Here is a 25400-nt window from a genome sequence, read left to right as displayed (position 1 = left end):
GCTGCTATGTGAAGTGCTACTTCTTGTGATGGTTTACAGTGTAAGCTTCTCACAGAAATGAACTATCTATGCGAAAGAAAGATAGACAAATAGAGGAATCTGAGGAGCCTGTCATGGCCACTGAGGAGGAAGAACTAGGAATTCATTCATTTATCTGAATGTTACAATGGCAGTTCTACTTAAAATAGAACACTGGTAATTTTTAGACCATTATAATACAAATATGAAGAAATCAATAACCCTCTGATATTTTGGGTTTTTTCAACCTTGTAATGGGTAGACTTTTAAAGTCTACGCTGACATTTTTGACAGAATATATTTAATAGACTGCTTTAATGTAATACTTATGTATTTTAATTTTCCCTTTTTTGTTAGCTTTCTGAGAAATACGGAGTCCATGTTTGCGGAGAAGGTGGAGAATATGAAACATTCACTCTGGACTGCCCTCTATTTAAGAAGAAAATAGTTGTGTAAGGAACGGTTTATTCCAATTCCTTATATTAAAGCAGTGGGAACATATTCACATTTAGCTTGAGGCAACTTTTGTTGGCAGAGGTAAAACATGTCCTCCAAGTTCACAAACACTCACTTTGTTTAACACTGGCAAAGTCCTCTGAAAACCTAAATCAATACCTGACAAGACGAGGCCTTCATAGAGGGCTATAAACTTTTTAGACATTTGCACTTTCGTTTACTTGCTGGTTACGGCCTGCAGTAAAACTGGTGCCTACACACTGATGCTTCTATCCCTTCACGAAGTGCGAATTGCCTGTAGTATTTATCTTTCATTACCGCTACATTTGATAAAATGCCACATCAGTAGCCTGTGGGTTCTATTAACTCTGTGTGTGTGTTTTAAATTTAGCAGCTTAGAATGATAACGATAAACTTTTTTCTGCAATTATTAGGGGATATTTTAAATACAAACTTTGCATGAATCCATCTTGTTTACACTGAGGAGTTTATTCCTTTGACATAAATTGCTAAAGTCTGTGTAGTGGGATATGGAAAATATTTGTGTCTTGATGCAAACAGACTCTAGTTTTTTAAATAGGTATGCCTGTTTGGTTTGAGTGAGATGTTTTGACTGCTGTTCCTTTTCTTAGCCTGGTAAACAGACTAGTAATCATGAGTTGGTGATAATCAACTATTTTAGGGAAGGTCAAGATTATGGGGCATATAGACATGATTAAGGCTTTCATGGTGAAGGTCTTTTGTTTAATTTTTCTGCAAGACTGGGATCTGTCTCTATAAGGAACAGAGAACCAAGAGCTGTTAACTCCGTTTCATTGCATGCGTTTGAGAGAAGAAGAGCAATAGACAAACTGGTAAAATGGATGGCAGCTACTCTGGCAGATGTCTTCTGAACTACTGGTTGACTGGAAGATTTGTCTTCTGAAGTAAACCAAAAAACTAGATAACTTGAGTCTAGAGATACCTCCCTGCAGGAAAGCTATGAAATTCTTCAGTAAGAAGAAAATTTGGAAAGTAACAGTGTAGAATCTTTAAACTCTAAGTTCATGGGTGGAATTATGACTTTATGTGCCAAATAATGAGAATCTTGAAGATTCTCTGAGGAGAACTAGATGCTAGGTAAAAGCCATAGGTTTTGAGCCAACCTGCTGAATAGTAGGAGTTGGAGAGTTAAGCAGGAAGTTAGAATAAAACCTCTATGATGCTTGGGTGCATCTTATCACAAGTAGACCTGGGGATGAAGGACAAAACTTCCTAATAGGCCCCCAGATATCATCACTTCAGTCTCTTCTAGCACAAAAGAAAATACTGTGAAATCATTGCTAGAGCACGATTCAGTTTTACATTTAAAGCCTGATATGATTTCTATTGAACTGACAAATTGTTATCAATTCCAGTAGGAATTTTGTGAAAATATGTCATTAGAGTAATACTACCCATTGCCAGCCATGTGGCCTATTCAGCATTTATATTGCAACATGCGCAACAAAAAGTATACTTCAGAAAGATCGCTAGATTTTAACTGACAGACTAAATATGCTTGTATCAGTTTTTGCACTTGTGTTTGGCAAATTATTTACATTCTTCCTATTTATTTTGAGGCTTCTTATGTTACAAATTAAATCTGGGAGTTTATTGTAATTGGTTGCATAATTTCCCTATGCTCTTTTTCAAAGCTCTCTTTGCATAGATACAACATGTCATTAGAAATTCTTGGTTGGTGTAGTGTAGAGAGATATTATTGTTTTGGTTGGTTAGTTTTTTGTTGCATAGAATTTGAGGAGGTACTTTTTTTAGAAAAAGAACCTTGTGCTCTTTGTTTGGGATCAACCAAATACCAGTTTAGGTAGGAATATCTTATAATATCTGCTAAATGTATTTCTGGCTATCAGTGATTTAATGACCATTCAAGCAACTAGGAAAAGCTAAAACAGAGATGGTCTGGCTGAGCTGTCTTTATTTCTACTGGTGACACTCCAAATAATTAAAGATAAATTCACCAAAAATACAGGAAAAGACAAATATATACATCAGTGTGTATTTAATAATAAATAAATGGCACAGCAGACTGTTAAACAGTTACTCAACTAGTTCTAAATATACATTTCAGTAATGGAAATTGAATAGGTACGCTGGTATTGTATGTCTCTGGCTTGAGTAGTCCTGCTTAGCTCTTAAAATATTCATGTCATAAAGACATATCTTTTGAGGAGCCATTCATGTGAAATCTATTAGTTTATGAATTTCTAAAGGAAAGTATTTTGTAATTTTTTTCATATGTTACAAGCTTTTATTTTCTACTCTTCATTCTCGCTTCTTATATGCACAGAATCAAAACAGACATTATAATCATGTTAACTATACTAGCACAGTTTCTAAATGTTTAGATAGCCATAGTTCTGGTATACATCCTCGTACAATTTTTGAAGCTTAAATGGATTTCTAAGAATTACAGTTCAGAGGTTAAAACCTGTCAGGATTTTCAAGGTCCTTAAATTTCTGAACTCCTTCAAGACATCTTCATAGATAAAGTTTCTGAAGAAGAAATCGAAGATTACTTTTGCCACCAAAACAGGTGTGATGGATTAACCTTGGCTGGCAGCCAGGTGCCCACCAAGCTGCTATCACTTCCTTTCCTCAGAAAGATAGGGGGAGAAAATAAGGTGAAAAATCTTGTAGGTCAAGGTAAGAACAGGGTGATGGCTTACTAATTACTGGAAAACCAGACTCAACTTGGGGAAAATTAATTTACTGCCAATTAAAAAAAAGAGTTTGATAGTTAGAACCAAAACAAAACTAAAACTACCTCTCTCCCCACCTCATTCTTCCCAGGTCTAACTTTACTCTTTGTTCCTGAATCTTCTACATCCTCCCCACTGAGCAGGGGAGACAATAGGGGTTGTGGTCAGTTCATAACACTGTGTCTCTGCTGCTCCCTTCTCTTCATGCTTTTTCCCTGCTCCAGCCTGGGTCTGTTTCATGGGCTACAGTCCTTCATGAACTGCTACAATGTGGGTCTTTCGCATGGGGTACAGTCCTCCAGGAGCAGACTGCTCCAGCCTGGGTTGCCCATGGAGCAGCCTGGTTTCCTGTCAGGGAACTTGCTCATGCATGGTCTCCTCTCCAGTGGCTGTAGTTCTTGCCAGGAGCCTGTTCCAGTATGGGGAAACCTGCTAGTTCAGTAAAAGAAAAATATAGTCGTGATGTGTTACTGTAGAGAAGTGAGAGTCTCATTAATGTAAGACTATATGATGACTTTTGCTGTAGAATATTAAATTGAATTATTGCCATCCTTCTTAATCTTCATTAAAAAATATGCCTCACAAAGGAAGCATGGCAGATTAAGTGAAATATTTGAAAACAAACAAGATCTAGCAGTGACAGCAAGATCTTAGAATTGAAGTATTCAAGCAAGAGTGAGCTGGTTTTTATCTGATTTTCCCAGGTAGAGTATTGTAATCCAGTTGTCAGCTTTCTTATGCTTAGTATTGGAGAGATAACAAGAGGTACCAAATCCTTCTTACACTGGTATTTAAAATGCAATTGATTGACACCTGTTCAAATAAAAAATATATATTTCTTATCTATGTGAATGCCATCTAATATTTACTCATTATAAAGGCCTATTTGTATTTATGAAACACAGAATGGTTCAATTTTTATTTTCAGGTAAATTGGCATATTTCAAATATTTGAGAAGTATAATTTTACATTCATATACCTTACCATTAGCTCTGTTTATAATTCTAAGTTTGGAATTAAAAGCAAATCTGTAAACATGAAAAAATAATCATGTACTGAGAACACTGACTGTATTCTCAGACTTCATCTAACTTACCATCTTTGTCTTGTGAAAATGTTACAGTGTTTTAAAATTACGAGATATTTCCTAGATTTTCAAGGAGACTTGAGAGATGTGATGATTATGATATGATGATTATTTTTTGTTAGAATAGCGACGTGTGTTTGGAGAGGCTGATAGAAAATGTAGTACTTAGAAAAAAATATTTTCTTTTTATATGTGTTGTAATACTATTTTCAGCACCAAATAATCTACCTATTATGACCCATCAGCTGAGAATTATTGACATATTAAACTAGATTATCTATGATAGTCCCATCAAATACATGTTAGCTGTACGTCATAGGAATGTACTTCATACCGAGAAAAAATATTTATGATCTCTTAATATTTGCAGTACTTCTTTAGCAACAAATAAATACTCAAAAATTCTAGAGTTATTGAACAGCATAGGTATCAATGCTTAGCATCTGTTCTGCTGTACTGGGAATATGCAGGAGAACAAATAGAACTGCTTCTTTTAATTTGGAGTTAAATATATTTTTCAAGGTTACTAGGTATTCTTTAGATTTCACAGGCACATATGTTTAATAACCCTAATTTTTTGCTTTTCCTTTCTGATGTGAGCTTTTTTGTTAATCTAGTTTTGTGTAGCTCATACATCACTGAAAAGTACCAGACTTCCCAATATAGGTCTTGAACAACAAGCAAGAAATGTTTATGAAGAATATCCTCAGATACTGAGGATATCCAGGTACCAGGTGCTATGGGAGTCTTGGTGTCTACTTTTTATTATTTCTAATTATGCATTCCTGTAACTAAAGATATCCAAAGTTATTTTCTACCTATTTCTGTTAGAATTAGAAGATGCCATGGTCATTTGAAAAGAATTATTTTAATCTTGAAGACTATCTTCATGATATCTTAAAGGAATAAGTGATATTATAATCCTAAAGAATCTTGATAACTTTCAAGAATGAAGCTGAAGGCTTATTTATCAAAATACTTTAGAAGTTTACTGAAATGGAAGTAAACTGAAATGGAGTAAAGCTGTTTATGTTAAAGGTATGTGCAATGTAGTGATGATGATGATTATCTTAGGAGCTTTGTTATTTTAAATCACAAAAACCCACATTTCATAGAACAGATATTTCCATTAATTTTACACTTTCACAAAGTCAGTGGAACCTCGCAAAGACTTAAACTGTTTTCAGTTTGCGTGGGTTTTGTGTGGCATTACTAGAAATCTATCTGTATCATCTCACTGAATATTGTGAAGGTGTCAAGGGCACTGTGTTTTCAAGAAAATTATCTGTGTGTCCCTAGCCTTACCTATAACAACTTTCAGATTTTATTTTACTGCGTCTGAGTTTCTGTTATGTTTTCTTTGAGTTTCTCACTGTCTGATATTTGTTTCCTAGCGCTACCTTTTCCCTAAGTAGTAAAACTATGCAGATGGATATAACAGATACTGCCTCTTGTGAATCAGTGTGACAGATTGTACCTGTAAAAATGAAAACTAAAGTTAACCAATTTGAATCAGCACACAGGAAGTTTGCTGTTGTAACCAACACATTTGGCATTAAAAAGTTGCGTCTAGTAATCTTCAGTATCAGATGCAAGATGGTTAAGTCAGTTTCTCGTCGTTAAATATTATATGTTGTTAATATATCAAGAACTTATCCCTGGAGCATTAATCAAGAGAATAGACTTCTAAAAAGAAAAAAAATCTCCTGTTGATGAAATTAAAAGATTGCTTTACATATTAGTCTCTAGATTGTAAAACATGTTATTTATGCTTTGATAGACTGCAGCTAGCTGAATCTCTCAGTACTAGTCTGGAAGTGTGGGATTGGCAAGGAGGATTTTAAACACGCTCAAGTGACTTGCAGCTAGGGTGTCAAAAACATGTATCATACTAATTGTTGTTCAGCCTTGTGTGTTGGACAAGTAGAACATCTGTGTTTCGGTAAGGCAGGCGTGTGACAGAGTTAGAGGCACCCGATTGAACATGCTTGAGATTCCTGCACTGCTATGGGAAATATCAAAGCACAGTGGTAAATTATCCCTGTGCAAATCCCTAAACACAGGCAAAACCAGCAGGTTCTGTGATTCTCTAGCATGGACTGAGCTCTGCAGTGTGCTTGTGTCCCCGCTTGTGTGCCTCTGCCCTGGTGCTGCTTTGGGGGTCCCCCAAAGTTGGTGAGGTAAAAAAACGAATTTACTGTTTGTATTTCATCTGTGGTTTTGTGGATGTTCCTGCCTCCTGCCTGTTCTGGCCCACACAGGAAGTATAATATAGTCCTTTTGAAAATTGGAAATTAGTGAAGATAGTGTTGTGCAACAATACAATTTTATATAGCAAACTTCTTTTTTCTTAATTTGTTTCATACAAAATCTGTTTAATAATTAAATAAAAAATTAATAGATGGTCAATGAGTTACCTTGGAATCTGTGTTATACATTGACTAAGAATTGTCTATATGTGAATTTATGTACTAATATTTGATGCTAAGAATTTTGCTTTCCAGAGATTCAGCTGAGGTGGTTGTGCATTCGGCTGATGCATTTGCACCTGTGGCCTACCTTCGTTTTTTAAAATTACACCTGGAGAATAAGGCAAGTAGATTGCAAATGTCATCTTCCTGTAAATCTATATGCATGCGTTCTACTTTTATGTTGCTTTGTCACAGTTTGGAGGGAACATACATGTTCTTATGTGGGTGTACTTTCATATAACAATGTACATATTTAGTTGAATTTCAGAACTTAGAATAAGGAAAAAACACAAATACTTCCTTGTGCCAAATGAATGAATGGAGGTAGTATATGTGTAGCATTTTTCATCTTGAAACCTCAAGGAGCTCAGCCAATGTGGTTCAGTCAAGCACATGTGTACCCTGTGTAATACAGCTAAGCACACTGTGGAACACAGCTGTTTTAGAAAACTGTATGAACAGTGTTGATTTGCTGGGAGGTGGCATCTTTTTTTGCTGTTTCTTATGTACAGTGAACGATTTAAAATATCGTTGACCCACAAGTGCTCAAGTTTTAAATGTACTGGGTTTTGTCTTTTCCATATGAGAGATACATCTAATGAATGACTTCAAATCATGTAGAGAAGATTATCCTTGTCAAAGATCCTAAAGGAATTGTTAGTTGTTTGCTGGAATTGATACTCTTACCTTATGGTTCCATAGAAACAGCAGAATAGGGATAGGAAGTCTAGTGGTTTAAATACTGCAGACCTGTATGTGAGATAAGAAGGTCAAAACAGAAGCTATTTTGCTGAGTATTTGTCATCACTTTTCTATTTTGTTTTCAACGTTTTATGGGTGCAATGATTTTTTTTTTTCTTCCTGAACATCTCATGATTTTCCTACTACTGTTGCAGTCATCTATTTATAGATCTCCCTACTTCTTTCTACATTGAAGATCACTGAACCTCTTCTAGGTGTAGGGATTGTTAGAGAATGTTATTATATTGGTATTTTTCATTTCACGTCTCTTGAGTGACTACATTTCGTGGATGTCTTTCAATAGATCATGCCTTTTTCCCCCCCGCCTCTATTTTTAATTTTATTGTTCCAAACAGATAAAATATCTGTACACTTTTCTTCTATGATGGCCTCATTCTTGCCCTAGAAAGTAAATTGTATTTCATCCTGTCAATTTCTAGTTTGGGATTTCTTTCAAAAATAAAACATTAAATATTTGTGTGGGAGACTGTGAAAAGGATATCAACTAACTATGTGAAGCAAAACCAAATAGGTTGAATAAAGGAAAATTTTGGAGCAGGGCATGATAGGGAAGAGTGATAATATATTAATATTTCTTTGGGAGCACTGACTTTATTGCTCATGGCAAACTTGATGCTAAAATGTACCATACATCACTACAATGTGACAGGCTAGGGAAAATGAAAAATACAAAGCTTTACATAAATCAGGAAAAAAATCATATTAAAATGCATAAAATTTTATATAAGAATCAGGATTTTACTTTTATCTGTTCAGAAGCACTTTTCCCCTTCTTATGTAGATGTTTTAGATTTGGTTAAAGCCTCACAGTTTCAAATAGTGTTGCAGTAAATCATATTTCAAATTCATTGTAGACAAAGCTGTCACACTCTCAGAGGGGTAAGGTTTATAGTGCCTTGCCCTGGATTTTGGTATATAAACTAACGTCTTGTATAGTTAAAAGGAAAATAGCCTGTTTTCTGCAGTGGTTGTCTCATAAGGAAAAGTATTAGAATCTTTTGGCTATAGATTATTTTATGTCACATTAAAATAAGCTGAGTTTTAAAGAAATTATGAATATGGAGAACCAGTCAGTCTTTCAGAGCATAACTTCTTACAAAGTTGGCATGGTTTAACTGCGTAACAACAAAGATTGAGATGCCTGTGGTACTGTACTTTTTCTCACTATTTGTTGCTTACAAGCCCTACAAAAAGAAGAAGGATCAGCCAGTAGTTCAGTGCTTAAAAGCCAGTCCTACAATAATGAATTACTTCAGGGAAACACTGCTTTAGAAGAACTAACTTTAGTTTCAGGCTTTCAAGGGATTACTGAAAACTAGGCAAAAAAACCTCCATTATGAAAAATGTGCAAAAGTAGCCAATTGTGTAAGCACATTGTAGAAACCATTAATAGACTGCACAGTGATGTGTAATTCTAATAAGTATTATGACATCAGTTTTGTTATCATTTCAACTGATACATGCATATTTTTAACTTTGTTTGTATATTCATTCTTTGTTATGTGCCACAGGTGTTAATTTTATGATTTTGAATTTACTATTATAATCGTTATGCAATTATAGCTACTGTACCTTAGTGTCTGCTAGTTTTCCTCCTCTATAATGCATTTTCTTCAGCTAAACCTCCTCATGTTTAACTACAAAGCCTGCGTAGAATTTTGTTTCAAATTGTTTCTGGCAGCAAAACGAATCCTTGTGCCTGGGGGAAAATAACATTTTACTCAGTGTTCTGATTTAATACGTTACTGTGGAACTTCAAGATGTGTTTTTGCATAATAATTGAAGCTTTTTTTTTTCCTTAAAACACCCAGTGACACAGAAAAGGCTAAAGTGATAAATATAATATTACGTTATTAAAACATTATTAAAAGTTTGGTAAACACAGGTTAGGATAACTTTTTTGTAGCTATTTTACAAAAAAAAAAAGTATAAACAATAATGCTAAGAAAGCACACGCTCAAAATTCGGGAATGCCTCATTTACTTCCTGGTAAAAGAACAAGGTCACCAGTCTAATATACATAATATGGATACCTAGCTTCATCAATATTTTACTTTGACAGTAAGACTGCCACTTTGTACATTTAAAATGTAGAATGTTTTTTGTTGAGGGTGAAGAAATTTCTGAAGCATGCTTCAGAATCTTTAAAACAAGTATCACCTTTTTTATTCAATACAAAATTAATTTTGAATATAGAATAAAATACAACTATGAAACATTTTTTTTATTATTCTGACAGCACAACAACCTTGCAAAATAGTTTTATTTTTTCCCATATTATGCTCTTCTGTTACTCTGTTGTGTTGGCATTTGAATCATCTGAAGCAGAAATTAAAGCCATGGGAACCTCTGCTTATGTGCAGAGAGTTAGGGATAGTCCAGAATTAGAGGGAATTGTGTAATTTTCTTTCTACACTTTGTAAAAGAATGGAGCTTGTTTGCCTTTAAGAGATGGGAATCGTGTCCTTAACTGCTGCTCTTTCTTGTAGCATACTATTGCATTATATTTACCTATCATATGTTGATATTGTAAGGCTTATTTGTCTTCCTGTTTGTAAAAAATCTTGACCTATGTGGGTGGAACACATTTCAGAAGTGCAGCAGTTATGCCCCTGTTAAACATCAACAAATCTATTTCACAGGTCAATTTAGAGATGATTTTAAAAACACTTGTAAAAGTTAGAAAAGGTCTTTGGGAGATTTTTACATTCCTTGTGTACTAAAGGAGAATAATCCAGCAGGTTAGGCTTGATTTAATTTTGTAGCCTCTTTCTGTCCAGTTCCTTCTGGCCTGAGTTACTTTAATTAATCTCCATTTAGAACTTTAGCTGTAGAATTAAACATTGTAAGTCATGTCAGGGGGAACAGGAAAGAATTTCGAGTTGCAAAATATGTTTTGTGGGTGGCATTTTTTGAATACTTTGTCATCATTGATACTTCCCCTAGGTAACCTTTGGTTTCTTTTCCACATCATAAGAATATAGATAAACCTTGTAGTTATGTTTCCAAAACTTAGTAACAAGTACTGCATTTTTTATACACTGATTTGTTTCAGACACTAAGATAGTAAATAAAAGATTTTCTTTCCTGTTCCATTTGACTGCAGATTCAGTCCAGTTCTCTGATATTTTTTTTGTTCTCTTTTCACAATGAGGAGACTCTATTTGAAAGTCTCTCAGAGTAAAGGACTGACTTTCTTATGAGTCTGTGTGTTGTACTTGAAATACTGCAAGGACATGTGATCTCATTGTATTTATTTCAAGGAGTTCTGTTATCAAGGTACACCACAAAGAATAAAGGGATTATCATAGTCTCTCCTTATGTCTTCTGAGCTCTCTGCCCCACTGTATTCTCACTGCTGCTCAGTGGTATAACTATCAGTTTTACAATTGTGTTGTGATAGGTTTTTATACCAGTTTCTGTAGTGGAGAATGTAAGCTTTTTAAGAAGGCAATCTGTTGTTTTCATAAAAGACCACTGCATGGAATTTCAGCTATATCAGTCAAAGTCCTAGCTCCAAGGCTTTTTCAACAGGAGAATTTGGATCTTGGAACACTCATGCATTTGCTTAACTTCATTCTGGGTGCACGTGCATCAGTGACATGAGTTATGTGAATATAGTTAAGCATATGCATGCATGCAGGCTCTGATCCAAAATTAGGTTGGTATCACAATGTACAGTGGGTGTGGGAGAAACAGTGGAACAAATGGGAAAATATATTGCTTCTGTGAAGTTACATGAAAATGTTATGTGATAAAATAGGTTCTGTAGGATTTAATTAAAATGCCATTATAGCAAGGTTGATTTTTTTTTTTGTTTTTGTTTGGGTCTTTTTTGTTTGGTTTTTTTGTTTTGTTTTGTTCTTAGAGTGATAAGAATATTATACAGGGAAAGTTACTCTGTTTGTGGCAGTCTATAACTTTTAAGTTCTTAGATTGCTTTCTCTGTCAATAGGAATGGAAGACCAACATTTGTATGAGATTCGAATATAACTACTAAACAGAGTCTGGCAGCTCTACTTAGGCTGGCATTGAGCCTGTTGTTCATCTAGTGCCAGGTTCCACACCTAATACTTCTGCTGTAGCCTGCACCTGTGCTGCTGTGGAAAATGATTGATTACCTATGTTTATGGAGCATTGTGGGAATCAGCCTTGAATGAATCATTGTGATGTATCATAGGCATTCAAATCAACAGTAGTCTATAATTACTTTTGCGGTCTTTAATATATGTAAGTCACATTGTAGGATTTCTAGTATTTCTTAGTAATTTCCAAAAATTTTGCAGCTGACCAGCTTCTTTATCTATGTGTGGAAACACAGATGTTTAATTTTATTTACATCTGTGAAGCAATATTAATATAAGCTTAACAATTTATGAAATATTGACTTGTCTAGGAAAAAGGGATGTGACTGTCAATGACAGGAAAATTTCACACATCATCAATTTTGGATATTTGTAGTATTAACAAATTGCAAAGCTACAGGGAGTTCTGTAGGCTACACCAAACCAGTTGTGATGCAGTCTGTGTATCTCACCACATCCCCGTTATTTTTTTTTTAGGAAGCACATTTTGCAGAAAGCACTTTTAGAAAAATAGTTGAAAGAACAATTCTCACAGATGGTGTAAAAATGGAATAGGTGCTCTTTTCGTGTTCACTTGCAGAGCGTATAAATTCAGTCCTCAGGGTTATAGAATGGAGAGAAGTTACAGGTCTCTAATAGTACCTAGGTAAGATATCTGTAGCTCCACAGCTCTTGAAAGGTAATTATGTAAAGCTTAAGCAAGAAACAAAGTGGCTGTGACACTGGCAGGCTGGAACTGTTCCATTTCCAGTTAGCATTTTTTGTTTAGTGATGGATTGTTGTACCATATTGAAGTTAAAATCCAGGTGATGTGAAAGCAAAACCCAACGCAGCATGTGATAGTATCATTCATAGCACTGTGTCAGTGCATGCTTACTCAGGGGGTAGGACCAAAACGTGCAAACTCTGTGTCACATAAGTACTCAGGGAATGCCTGTGCTACAATGTAAATTGATTGTTTCATTACAGATTACTCAGTGAAAGCAAGTAACTCAGTAAAACAACAATTTGCAAGAAGGAAAAGGTAGCACTTCATGCTTCTATACAGTCTTTATATTTCTATAAAGTGAGGGCTCATGGATAAAACCTAAAATAGAAACTTCATTTTCTTTTTTCTTTCATTTCTTGGTTCTCGTAGTATAATCTAGCTCTCTGTCAATTAGATATGTGTTCCTGCTCCTTTATTTTCTAAGTCATACCTGAAGGGTTAGGGGCCATCAGGCAGCCCTCAGGGTAACAGCAAAATGTATCAACTGACAGTGGTAGTTGAAGGTGTAATTCAATGAGTGGAAGGTGGTATAGATGCTGTTGGATGCTTGCATATTGTAATGTTGAAATGCATGTCATGTTTGTGCTAACTTGCAGTTTTCATCTTTGTGCGATTATGTTACATTTAGTTGACTTCTTTTAACTTCTCACGTACAGTTGGTTCACATGAAGTAGATTATTACCTTGACTTTCATGCCTTTCTTGGAGGAATGAATAAAATGAGGTCCAATCAAAGAACATCAGCCCTTCTTAGAACATAGCTTTAGTGTTTACAGTGCTTTTAAAACTTCCCATGAACCCTTTAAGAGGCACCAGAGCTGAGTTGCCTCTCATAGGTAATGACCTTTTTGTAATTTAGCTTTTCCTGAGAATTTCAAAATACACTGCTTTAACTTAACTGGATCCTTTTTCTTTCAAGTGAAGTCAAATATCGATGTAAGTGCTGAATCTCATTGCAGACGTCTCATGTGTACTATAGTTTTCTGCCTTTTTTTCCTCGCTTTTTTTTTTTTTTTTTGGCTTAATATCAAGAGAAAACTTTTTCATAGACATTTTACGTGGAAATTTTATAGATAGCACACTAATTTTATAGTGTACTATAAATAGTACATTAGAAGAATATTAAGCAGTCTCTAATCCATATTTAAGAATTGCCAAAGCCTTCATATTTTGTCAGCTTTTTATCTTGCTTTATTTGGCTTTATCATTAATTTTTGTGAATTTAGCTGGCAGTAAAATGCAGACTTTAGACACTATATGAAATTTGAGACCTTTTGAGCAGAAGATTAATTGATAGAATCTGGAATTGTAGCATGCAATGATGTTTGGTTAAGGTTTATGGATAAATTCTGTGATAATTCTTACTAGTTTTAGATGAAGACAAGTAGTATCAGACAAGCTGGTGATCCCACAGTCAACACGCTCTGCAGATTAGGCTGCCTGGGAAAATCAGATGGAAGAGAGTAGGGGTTCTGATTGCTCTAAAATATAAAAAAAAATGTATGTATGTTGTAATTATGTGACTTGCTGAAAATATAATCCACATGAAATTTTGGAAAACTGGTCAGTACACACTCTGCCTGTGTATTTTGCTTTAAAAAGTGTGTTGGGTAGTTTTCTCTTCCTAGGCCTAAGAAAGTATTTGGGAAGAAGAGAAGGTACAGTGAATTATTTTCCTTCCTTGTTAAAAAATTATTTTGATGTATAAATCTTGGGAAATTCTCTTTTCTGTATCTCAAAACTCTTAAGCATCCCTAACCATGTTGAGTTTGATGAAAGGGATGAAAGGGATAGTCTTTGTGAGAAAGACTGCATTCATTGTGTTCCACAAAGTTTTAAAACTTTCTTGTTAGTCTTTTGCTGTTTCAAGTATTTAGTAACAGTGTTAGTTATCAAATTTTGCACTTTTGGTTTTTTTTTTCACTTAATTTAGGAAACATAGTTGTCCTGTATATAATTGTGGAATAGGGTTTCTTCATCATAGTATTCTTTCTGTTTCTTACCCTGAGTCTCATTGTTTTTCATATCTGTTATCCTTATTTACTACTCCATCTGCATTTTTATTCCATACGGTATGTCAGCAGCATCACATTGTATTCTACAAATTTCTGCTATCTAAATAGTGGGAAATCCTAATGCTGCTGTTCTGCAAATTATTCTAAGCTTAGGTACCCATTGAGCTATGGTATTTTTTATAACTACAAGCAAAAATCTGAATGAACGATAAAATGTGCTGATTTCATACTGCTTGGCATGCTGTTTACTTGCTTATTTTATAATGTTTGTCTGAAGCAGGGGGAATCTTCAGGTACGTTTATGGTCAAGAGCTGTTCTTGTAAGGTAACCTGCAGTGATGATGATATTTTCCCTTCATTAGAAGAGGATGAACCACAGAAAAACATTCCAGTCATCTGGAGGTCTTCGAATCATAATTCTTTGGATTTCAGTGAGTTTTGCGCAGCTTTCATTAACATTCAAATAATATTGAATATTTCATGCTGTGGTGGGGTGCATTTTAAGAATAGTCCTGAAAAGAGTGTTCATGACCTTTAATAACCAGTCTGAAAAAAAGAGATCCTACTACAATGTGGTTTTGTGATAGGAATCGATAGATCTGTAGTAATGATACATTTTGAATTATGTTACAGAAGGAGCATATCCAAATTTTTTATTTCTGTCTTTCAGAAAGCACACATTAATGTGTTTTGTTTGCTTGAATGAAATTTATAATTACTATATAATCATTCATTTGAGCACCTGTACCCATACTCTATTATTTTTAAATTGAAGATAGGAAAGCAAACTATAAAACTAAGTACAAAACACAACTATTTAACTTCATTATAGTGTATATAGTCTGTCCTCAGTCAAGCAACCTCAGCGTGACATGTGTGATTGAGTTTAGCAGCCTAGCAAATTACTGTGTATTAGGTGAGCTGCAGTAACTAATTGCATGCCTGATATTACCGCTTGTCCTAAGTGCCTCAAACATGAGGTGATTAATGCAAGATAAACCCAAGTTCACAGATTGGTACCTCGTTGAGATACCACAGCATCACTGTTAACTTACACCCAAAGATTAGTAAACTTCTGAAAAAGGGTTTCACACTATAAAACTGATATTGAATGGTATTTAGGCTATTGAATATGGATAAGTGACTGGTGGAAACATGTCTAAACATGTTATGCATTTGCTAAAATTATCAGAACCAGATTAAACACCTAAATTCCATTAAAATTTGGCATTTAAGTTTGAAAATCTGTTCCTGTGTCATTTAGATACTTCCAAAAATTTTAGCTTTTCAGTGTCACACCTTCTGCCAAGTCTGCATCAAAACAGGCAGGAAAATTGTAAAAGGTGAGCAAAAATTGTAAGGGAGAAAGTACTGAAATTCTCAGCTAAATATTACATGCAGGCATATTTTCTGAAGGCAGTGGTGGAGTAAGATTTGCCAAGTAGCATTTTGAAGCTTTGTTACCAGCACACTTGCTATTAAGTTTTTGGTTTGTATCTGTTTGTCTGTAATTTTTTTTAAAGGTGTTTTTACAGTTTTTGATTGGTTTCATGGTTTGTTTGTTGTCTGTTTGTTTGTTGTTTTTTTTTCCTGTAAAAGTTCTTCTTACTTTAACAATTTAAAATGTATTCTAGGTTAATCTAAAATCTTTCATTATTATAATCAGTGTTCTTCATTTTCCATAGCTAAGACATTTGGAAGTTCAGGAAAATCCCTGAATGGTTACCAGTGGTTTTCAGGTATCACTGCTCACTTCCTTCCATCAAAAGGCAGAAATGCTCAAGAGGCAGCAAGAGAAGCATTTTCTTCTCTTCGAGGTGCTTTATTCAGTTAATGCATTATCTGCTGTTAACTATACTGTTTTCAATATGGTATTAAGTAAGAATCTGTGTTGTTATACAGTTTTATAACTTTGAATGTTGTGGTTGTCAGTTTGCCATCTCATTTTGCGTTTGATTGGAATCATTGATACCAGGACTGCCAGCTTTAATATTGAACACATCATAATTTGAATGGCTTTTGAAGACCCTAGAAAGCCATAGTGTTCATATCGTTGTAGCAACACTATTTCCGCAGTACTTACTCACTTTATAACTTGCTTTAAAGCTTTCTTGCAATATAATTTGTGTATGAGTGTGCATGTGTGCTATGGATGCTGCCTACTTGCTGAAGCACTTTTGTAGCTACCATAATTCTAAATTAAGTTTTCTAGGAAGCTGATGTACATTTTGGCATCTAGGATTAGGTCAGTAGCAGTAAATCTCATTTATATTCTTAATGTAAAGGAGAAATCTCTATCTGGGGAATCATGAAATCCATGTTCCTTAATATCTTCCTTTTACAAGATAATGACATATAAAATAGAATAGTCACATTTTTGGGTTTTTGGGGATTTTTAGTCTAACTTTTAACTAAAACATATTTATACAGGCTTCTTTCCCCAACAATAGAAATAATTTTTAGTATATAAATGGGTAGCCTCATACTCTTGTTCATGAATTTGTGTGAGAGAGTGTCCTGTAAGATCTTATTTTTTGCATGTGCAACTGAATATTCATGATTGAATATAGGATAATAAACCATAGTATTTTTTTCAGAAGCAAATAAGTTCCACTTTGTAGAAGGTCAATAAGCTAGTTTTTGATTGATTGGAAGTGAGCAAGGTGAATGTGATCAAACTTTTAGTAACAGACATTAGTGTTTAGTGTAAATTTTCTGGGCATAACCTGTAAATTGAAGCAAAAGGGTTGTGTGGTTTTTTATTTTGTTCTCATATTTGAATGGAAGTCTGCCAGTACAAATATTATATATTTTTACCTTAGCATCTGTCAAAAAAATTGTGTCTCTGACAAGTACAGTAGCCTATTGCTTTCAGCAAATTACTTGCATTAGCTGTATTATAGTAAAAAAAAAGTGATAATTTTCTGAACCTTGGTAGAAAATGTCAGTTCTCACATTTCCTTTCATTTTTCTCTTTTTGGAAGGGAGTGTGAAGACTGAATGAATTATGATTGTGTCATGGCAAAAGAAACAATTTTCTAAGAATTTAACTGATCTGCAAATGTGCACAAGGCTTTTTCTGAACTCATATAACCTATACAGCAGTTCAGTCTTCTGTGCTGTGAGAATGGAATAAGCATGGTCCTTTTAACCTCTTTGGTGGGTTAACTGATTTAATCACCTCTAAAGAGGGTAAGTGCTGCCAAAAAGATCCAGAAATGGAAATTTATTACTAGAAGTTATGAAACATGGTTGTTCAGGTAAAGTGGATGGAATTCTTCTGTGAAGCAGGAGAACAGAAGGGAACCCAGTACATGACTGTTCACATTTATTTTCTTAAACTCTTTTGTTAAACTTTTCTGTAGATGAGATTGGAAGATGACAAAGATTGCAGTACGTAGGCAGCAGCTCTGGTGCAGCTGTAACATGACAAAGTTCCATAGTCTTGAAGGGAACTACATAGATTTTTATTGCATTAAAATTTAGTCCAAAATGCTACTTCCTATAAATAGTTTGGATACTATATTTTGTGGCTCTCAGCCTAAGAATCCTGGATAAACATTTTAGAAAAATGAGTCTGCACTTTAGCTAATGTTATCTTTTGGGTCAGTTCTTTTTAGTCAGTTCTGCCTAAGTAAGGATGAGTCTTGCCTTATATTTTATAAATTATTAGGAACAGTGAATGGCTTGAAATATAGCAGAAAGGCTGTATAGTTTCCCTGTACATCTTGGAGATGTGCTGTGTTGGAGTCCTCTCCTTGGTAAGCAGAACTCGCTGTCTAGAACCCAAGTGGTGGGTTAGTAGCTGGTTCGTCTTTTATGCTTTTCTACTAAATAAAGTGTTTTGGGGGATCAATTATGTTCTGCTTCCAAGCTAGGGAAAAATTATTTCCCATCATTCCTCTAATTCATATATAGCAAAAGGGGTACTTTTACTTTAAGAAGATTTTTAAAAATAAAACCAGAAATTATGAATTTATCTAAATCTCTTTGCCTTCTACTTGCTCTAATACTGTTAAGTGTCCACAAGATAGAGAGTTTTTTGGCTTATGCATTTTAAATTTCTAGCTGGGGGCAAAGGGGTCAGTTTGGGTTTGTTTGGTTTGGGGTTTTTATCCCCTCCAGTATTCCATATAATGCTTCAGAACCTTTAACTGCAGGTCAAAACCCTTCTCATGGCATAGCTGGTGTTGACCTAGTGATTGCTATCAAGCAGCATTAAAATACATTTATATTTCTGAACAGAATTATTATTGTGTGCTAATTTATCAGCTGATATTTCCGGAGATGTATCTTGACTTGTTCTACGACAATTGCTGTATAATCTGTTATATCACTCAGGACACACTTCTTTTTCTGTCAATGAGAAACCCCCCGCCTTCAGATAGCCAACACTAATGGCAGTATGATGAAGTAAAGCTGAGACGTTTAGAGCAAAATTCAGTATTGGTGTGACCAAATTAACCTTTGTAGAAGTGTGCCCTCTCCTGAACTGTCTTTAAAACCACAGAAAAGTTTTACACAAGAAGTACTGGTTTATCACTAAGGCAACAGCCATCAGAGATTGTCTTTGTACTCTTCTACTTCTCCATTGGAAAGCAAATCTATAGATATAACATTAAAGGACAAGATCACCAAAGTTACACTAGGAGCTTTACGTAGCTCATTTAAGTTAGATCACATGAGAGACTGTTGTTATTATATATGTTCTATATTCAGAGAAGATTTTGTCTTCATTTAGTTTCTATTGCTCGTGAGTTACAAAAGATCCAAACTGCAGAGCTAATTGCGTATCTTGTTATGGTATTTGCTGTGTAAGAGTAATACATTCTCCTACGCATTTTCTATGCGTACACCTTCAGATGATCTTGGCTTCCCAGTATCTTTTCTTCAGCTGTGCTTGAACTTTCCTCTGCTCTCATCTTTCCTTCATTTCTTCTGTGGCCACCTCTGCTTTCTATTTTCTGTCTTGCCGTTTGTAACTCTTTGTTTATGCAGATTATTATTGCAGTGAGGGGTTAAAACCAGCTTAGACAAGCATCCCTCTGGAATACGATATAAATATTTTATCTTCTCTTTGAAGAAGGTGATGCTCTAAAGGACCTCTGATTGTCCCTTTCAGTTCTGTACTTTTTGTGATACAAAGTCTTTTACAGATTACTAGCTGTCGTAGACTGAAAACAAAAAATACAAGATGGTGAAAGTTACAGATAAAAGGAATTTGGACTGTAGCATATCTACGTGCATTAATGCATGATATGTTTTCTTGGGACAAGAATTCACCACTGTGCAGGGTGGACAAAATTTATTTGTATTCTGTTTCTCTATATTTGGAAAACTAAAGTGACAAAGAATGTCATGAAAAAAATAGATATTACGTGGGGAAAGGTAGTATCTTGTAAAGCCTTCAGTCAGGTTTAGACAACTGATAGGTTATTAGCAGTTAGTTTTGCTGTACAAAAGCAGAATGCCTATGCTGTCTTTCTACACGCAGTTAAAATATTCTGTGTTTAACAGCTGTATTATTTTTATCCTGCAGCTAATTTGACTTCAGAGGGATTGAAACCGAAGGATATTATTTTGGTTCATCTGTATATGAAGAGCATGAAAGATTTCAGTGTTATAAATTCAGTTTATGTGACAGAATTTGATTTGTGTCCACCAGCAAGGTAGGATTAGACTACTGCTATAGTATATTTATGATACACTGTAATATATTGAATTCTTGTTACCATATTTATGAAGCTTTTGTCCAAATGTTTGTGCCTCACAGACTTAGAATTAGACTTTTGCTACCTTTTTGGAGTAATCACATCAGGGCTGCTCAACTCAAAAACACTAGGGATAGAAATTTTTGCCTTAAGATATACTATAAGGTTTATAAATGCACCCCATATATGGACTTACAGAAGACTTCCGCAATTCTCATTTCTTCTCTCTGATTGAACTGAAAAATCTTTTCCATTGGTGGGATTTTACCTGCTGCTGTTAATTTGCCTCCCTTTGCCTGCTGGCAACACTCATGTGAATGCAGCCCAGGATATCATCAGCCCTCTTTGCTGCAAGGGCACATTGCTGGCTCATGTTCAGCTTGGATCAGGAACCTCCAGGTCCTTCTCTGCAAAGCTGCTTTTAAGCCAATTTGCCCTGAGAATATAATGGGCCATGGGTTTGTGCCTTCCAAGGTGAGGGAGTTGAACTTCATGAGTTCCTTGTTGAACTTGTGTGCTGCTTTCTCCAGCCTGTCAAGATCCATGTATCCATGTGGATGGCAACAGAAACCCCTGCCATTCCTCCAAGTTTTGTATTTCAAGACTACCAATATATGCTTACTCTGCTCCTTTTCTTTCCCTGCTTAGCTGCACGTAGCTGTGGTTGAAGATGCATACTGGACTAGATGGATCTTTGGCTTGATCCTGTGTGGTTGTTCTTAATGTTTTGTGTTTCCATCAGATTATGATTGGTAGTAGGTAGCTTAGCTACACTTATGTATTCAGTAAGAATGCAAGTATGAAAAGGAATTATTTTGGAATTCTGAATACACTGATATTAACACTCTTATTCTGTCATGGTTTAGACCCAGATGATAACTAGGAACCAGACAGCTGCTCGCTCACCCCTCTCCTTTCCCCCTCCCTATGCAGGATGGGGAGGAGAATCAAAAGATTATAAAACCGTCGGGTTGAGATAAGAACAGTTTAATAACTTAAGTACAATATAATACCACCACCAGTAATAATAATGATAATAATAATAATAATGGAAATAGTGAATAGAGAGATATAAAACTAAAGGAGGAAACAGTGATGCACAATACAATTGCTCACCAATACCCAGCCTGACCCAAGCAGTGATCAGTCCCTTCTGGATAACTCACCTCAGTTTATATAATGAGGATGACATGCTGTGGTATGGAATAGCCCTGTGGCTAGTTTGGGTCAGGTGTCCTGTCTCTGCTGCCTCTCAGCTTCTTGTGCCCCTCCTCACTTGCAGAGCATGAAAGACTCAAAAGTCCTTGACCAGGGTAAGTGCTACTTAGCAACAGCTAAAACACTAGTGTGTTATCAGCATTGTTCTCAGACTGAACCCAAAACTCAGCACTGCACCAGCTACTAGGAAGGAAATTAACTCTATCCCAGCTGAAACCAGGACACATTCATAGATCCCCAAATTATAGCTTTTTAATATCTGCTTTACAGAATCTTCAGTGCTGCATCCAAGTCAACCTCTGACATGATGAAGTAGCTTGATAGTCTAGATATGCAGCGTGTGATTCCTGTGTTATTAGGGTGTGTTGTTGGGGTATTTTTTCCATTCGAAACTGGATAACAAACACCTAGCCCATGAAATTTTTGTTCTGGTTTGGTTTTTTTTTTCTTTTAATTTGTAAGTTAAAACTAATTTCCATCTGTAAATTCTTTATTGCTTTTGTCAAGAGAGCTTATTTCTTATTATAGTAATTTATGTCCTTAAGTATCTGAGATAATATGCTCAGTTTGCAGAACTGCTGTAGTTCAAAAAATTCAACCTGGATCATAGGTTAGTACAAGTTGAAAGGGATCTCTGGAGATCATCTAGTCCAGTCCCCTGCTCAAAGCAGGGTCAACTATGAGGTCAGACCTCATGTCTTGTTCATATTTTTAAAATCAACTGTTTAGCAATTTTCAAATGTAAAATACTATATTTTATACTCCTATTACAGAATAAGAAGTGTAGTGTAGGTGTAAGTATAGCATGGCAAATAGTTAAAAGCCATTGTTAAAATAATCATCATTATAGAATCACATTCTGCTGCACAGTCTGGGTGGCAGAAAAGCCTAAAAGAGAGCAGGAAGAGGCTTCTTCAAGATGTTGATGTAGTCCAGGATTACGAAATCTCAGAGGGAGGGAGTGTGAATTGTGTGTCTTCAGAGGAGGGATATAGTCCCAGCTGTAAAGTACACAAAATGAACCTCCACTCCTATGTATCTTAAGCTCTCCTTATGACTCAGCCACTCCCAATTTAGCTTCCTTCATTTCTCATGGTGCTGCATGTTTTAAGCCTCCACATTTACATAGCCAGCCACATAGTCTTCCATCATTAAAATAGCAGGTAGAAAGATTAGGAAGTTGCAGGAAAATGGCTTTTTATGATTATTTTTATGGAACAAACAGATTTATGTCGCATTTTGTCCAGAAGAAAAATTATACAGCAGTTTGCATGGCTGCATCATTGCATTACGCACAGAGACCTAGTTGTGGGAGTTCTCACAAGCAATATGCTGGAAGCACTGACTCAAAGGGTGTGGATCTGCACTAAATTTGCAAAATTGTCTTGAAAATTTACCAGTCCAAGCAGAAAATCCATTCATCCATGCTTATGATGATGGTAATGAGGAGAAAATACTGTCTTTGCATATGGGAGGAGGGGAGAAAAATAGTTTTCTTGGAAGAAGTAAGCAAGATGCGAACAATTTTATAAGGTTATGTTATATGATATGTAAAGAGAACAAGTAAATTTTTTGTTGGACTCCTGCTGGGAGCTAAATAGCTTTTTTATGCATGCATTGGAAATATAATTATTTTTTAGGCTTTGAAATGTTGATTCCCCTCACCCCACCCCCTTCTTTTTCACTGGCCGCGTGCAACGGACTGTCTGTCCATCCAGGCACTCAGTCTACCTCGAAGCAAAGAAAAATGAACTTTTAAAATGAATGCTTAAGTAGGTTTCCAGTCCTGTTATCAAGTGTGTCTGTCATGCAACCTGAAGTATAACAGAAAAATATTCTCAATATTGCATGATAAGATGTGAGAAGGGTGTAAAGGAACCAAAAAAAAGCTGATGCTTTCTGGAAGCCTGAACCTATAATTCAATCACTGAAAGGGTATTCAGTGAAAAATGTGTGGAGGTAAGAATATGATAATGATACACTCAGTCTAAAGGGTGCTTAGCGTAACCTATCTGGCATTTCCAGAGTTGTGTGGTCGAGAGTTGTTTTTTGTTTTGTTTTGTTTTTTAATAAAAGAAATTAAATATTTTTAATGAAGTAATACGCATCATAAAAATAATCAAATGGAAATAAGACATTGATTATGGTGCTGACTTCTTGTTGGTAATGGAAATTATCTTGCTGAAAGTCTGAAGTTGGTCATTGTTTGGAAAGAGAATAACAATATTAATGCTAAGCAGGTTATTGCAATACAGTAGGTTTTGCTTTATGTTCCTGACAAAATTTCATTACATAGTATCCAAACAAAAAAACCCCATGGAAAATAAATACTGAAAGTTAGTACAAGCAAACTCTGTTTGAAATAAAAAATTGTCTTGTGTTTTCAGAGTATGTGTGGAAACCCTGTTACCTGTTGGAGTGCTGTTTTGCATTGACTGCCTTGCACATAAATATGACATTGCAGCAGATGATGTGTTACATGATGAAAAACTGGTCATGCATGTACAGAGTATTTCCCACTGGGCACCTGCTAACATTGGACCTTACAGTCAGTCCATCAAGGTAGGGTATCTTTGTTACTTCATGGGAACTCTGTGTCAGTTTACTGAAATGAGTACAGTTGCAAAGTCTCTTTCTTTCCAATCTGAATGTGAAAAATAAACTGTGTAAAAATAAAAATAAAAATTTTTAATTAGTATTTTTAAAACTTATGGATGAAACAAAAACTTAACCTTCATTCTTTTGTTTTGTGATCATAAGACAGGTTAAATTATTTTTTGAGGTTCTTGGTACTGCTTACCCTTTTAAAAGTACAGCAAGATTGAAGAATTGTTCTTCAGTTCTTCATAGCATATAATAGCAGGATATTACATGCTATTTAAAAGTATGAAAAGGAGGCAGTAATAGGGAAAAGTTGACCAAAAATTACTTGAAATTATAATAATTTTGTGATGATGAAATGTTGATCAATTTTGTTTGTTTGTGAAACAGAAGCTTAATGATCTTAAAACAGTAATTGGTATTACTGTTATATTCTGTGTCTGTAAATTTTGTTTGTCATTTGCCTGACAACAATTGGACAATTAAATTGTTGTCTTTTCAGTCCACTATGAAGTTTTATGGACACTGGGGAATCATCATGTGGTTTTGCTCAGTTCAGAATGGGCCATGGACTGTAGTATTCAGTTGGAATTGATGTGCACTGGCATGTGAAAGTGGATCTGGCAGCAGAAAGGTGTAGGTAGTTCATGCAAACTGTGGAATTCATACTTCATGCTCAGCAAACGTCGCCTTAATTCTGTAGGGACCTTGTAGGATCCTGGCAACAGTGCTATGAGGAGAAAAAATAGAAATTTGAAATTTACCATGATCTCAGTCTGGTAAACACCAGACAGCACTGGAAGAATGAAATTAGGATTTTCAGTGTATTTGTAGAAAAATCGAATGTTCTTTCTCTTTTGGGATTAACATTCTTTAAAAACAACTTGAGTGTTTCTACTTGTAAGAAGTAAAGAGAAACTGTTGTAAAATGCAAAATGAATTATTTCTTAAAAAAAAAAAAAGAGATCATTTAATGTATTTTTATTGGTCCACCTCTGACTATCTTTATGTCTGTGTCAGGAACTGGAATGTAAGATCTGTCAGAATTATTAAGTCTTATCTCAGCAATGTATAACAAATACTCTGATCATGTCCTCATAATATTAGTACTGTAGGCTACTTAATGCTAGTCAGTCTGGGAATATGTGATGATACAGGGCTTGCCTTTCACTATCCAGATCTTTGTTCTTCAGTGAGCACCAGCCCAATTTGTGCTGGTCATTCATAGTAGTTGCTTGGTATTTTTCCTGAAGGTACTTCATGGTTTTACTTCTTACTGTTGCTTATCAGATTATTATTTTATTTTCATGTTTTAATTCTGTTTTACCAATGAATTAGAGGATTTGTCAAGACTAAACAGTAATTGGTAGCTTGCCTACCATCATCACAAAAGCTAACTGCACAGTCATACATCAGGGAATTAAGCATGAACATGCACTGCAAAGCAGTCTTTGGGGCGAGAAATT

The 25400-nt window shown here is 35.2% G+C and overlaps 1 protein-coding gene across 1 annotated transcript in view; it reads left to right on the top strand.

Annotated features, from left to right (window-relative positions):
• Positions 1-23895, top strand: part of DPH6 (diphthamine biosynthesis 6) — a gene marked incomplete at its 3' end in the record, with an annotated part of 83773 nt that extends 59878 nt beyond the window's left edge. Inside the window, exons 7-12 of the mRNA XM_010019982.1 lie at positions 376-470; positions 6808-6895; positions 14685-14835; positions 16090-16221; positions 19944-20073; positions 23721-23895. Of these exons, the coding sequence (XP_010018284.1) occupies positions 376-470; positions 6808-6895; positions 14685-14835; positions 16090-16221; positions 19944-20073; positions 23721-23895 (771 nt within the window). The remainder of the gene's footprint in view (positions 1-375; positions 471-6807; positions 6896-14684; positions 14836-16089; positions 16222-19943; positions 20074-23720) is intronic.
• Positions 23896-25400: the final 1505 nt, after the last annotated feature.

This window comes from Nestor notabilis, unplaced genomic scaffold (genome assembly GCF_000696875.1).
Source record: "Nestor notabilis isolate BGI_N333 unplaced genomic scaffold, ASM69687v1 scaffold13418, whole genome shotgun sequence".
Classification (NCBI taxonomy): Eukaryota; Metazoa; Chordata; class Aves; order Psittaciformes; family Psittacidae; genus Nestor; species Nestor notabilis.
The sequence above is the reverse complement of the archived record's forward strand: the minus strand, read 5'-3'. Positions and strand labels throughout refer to the sequence as shown.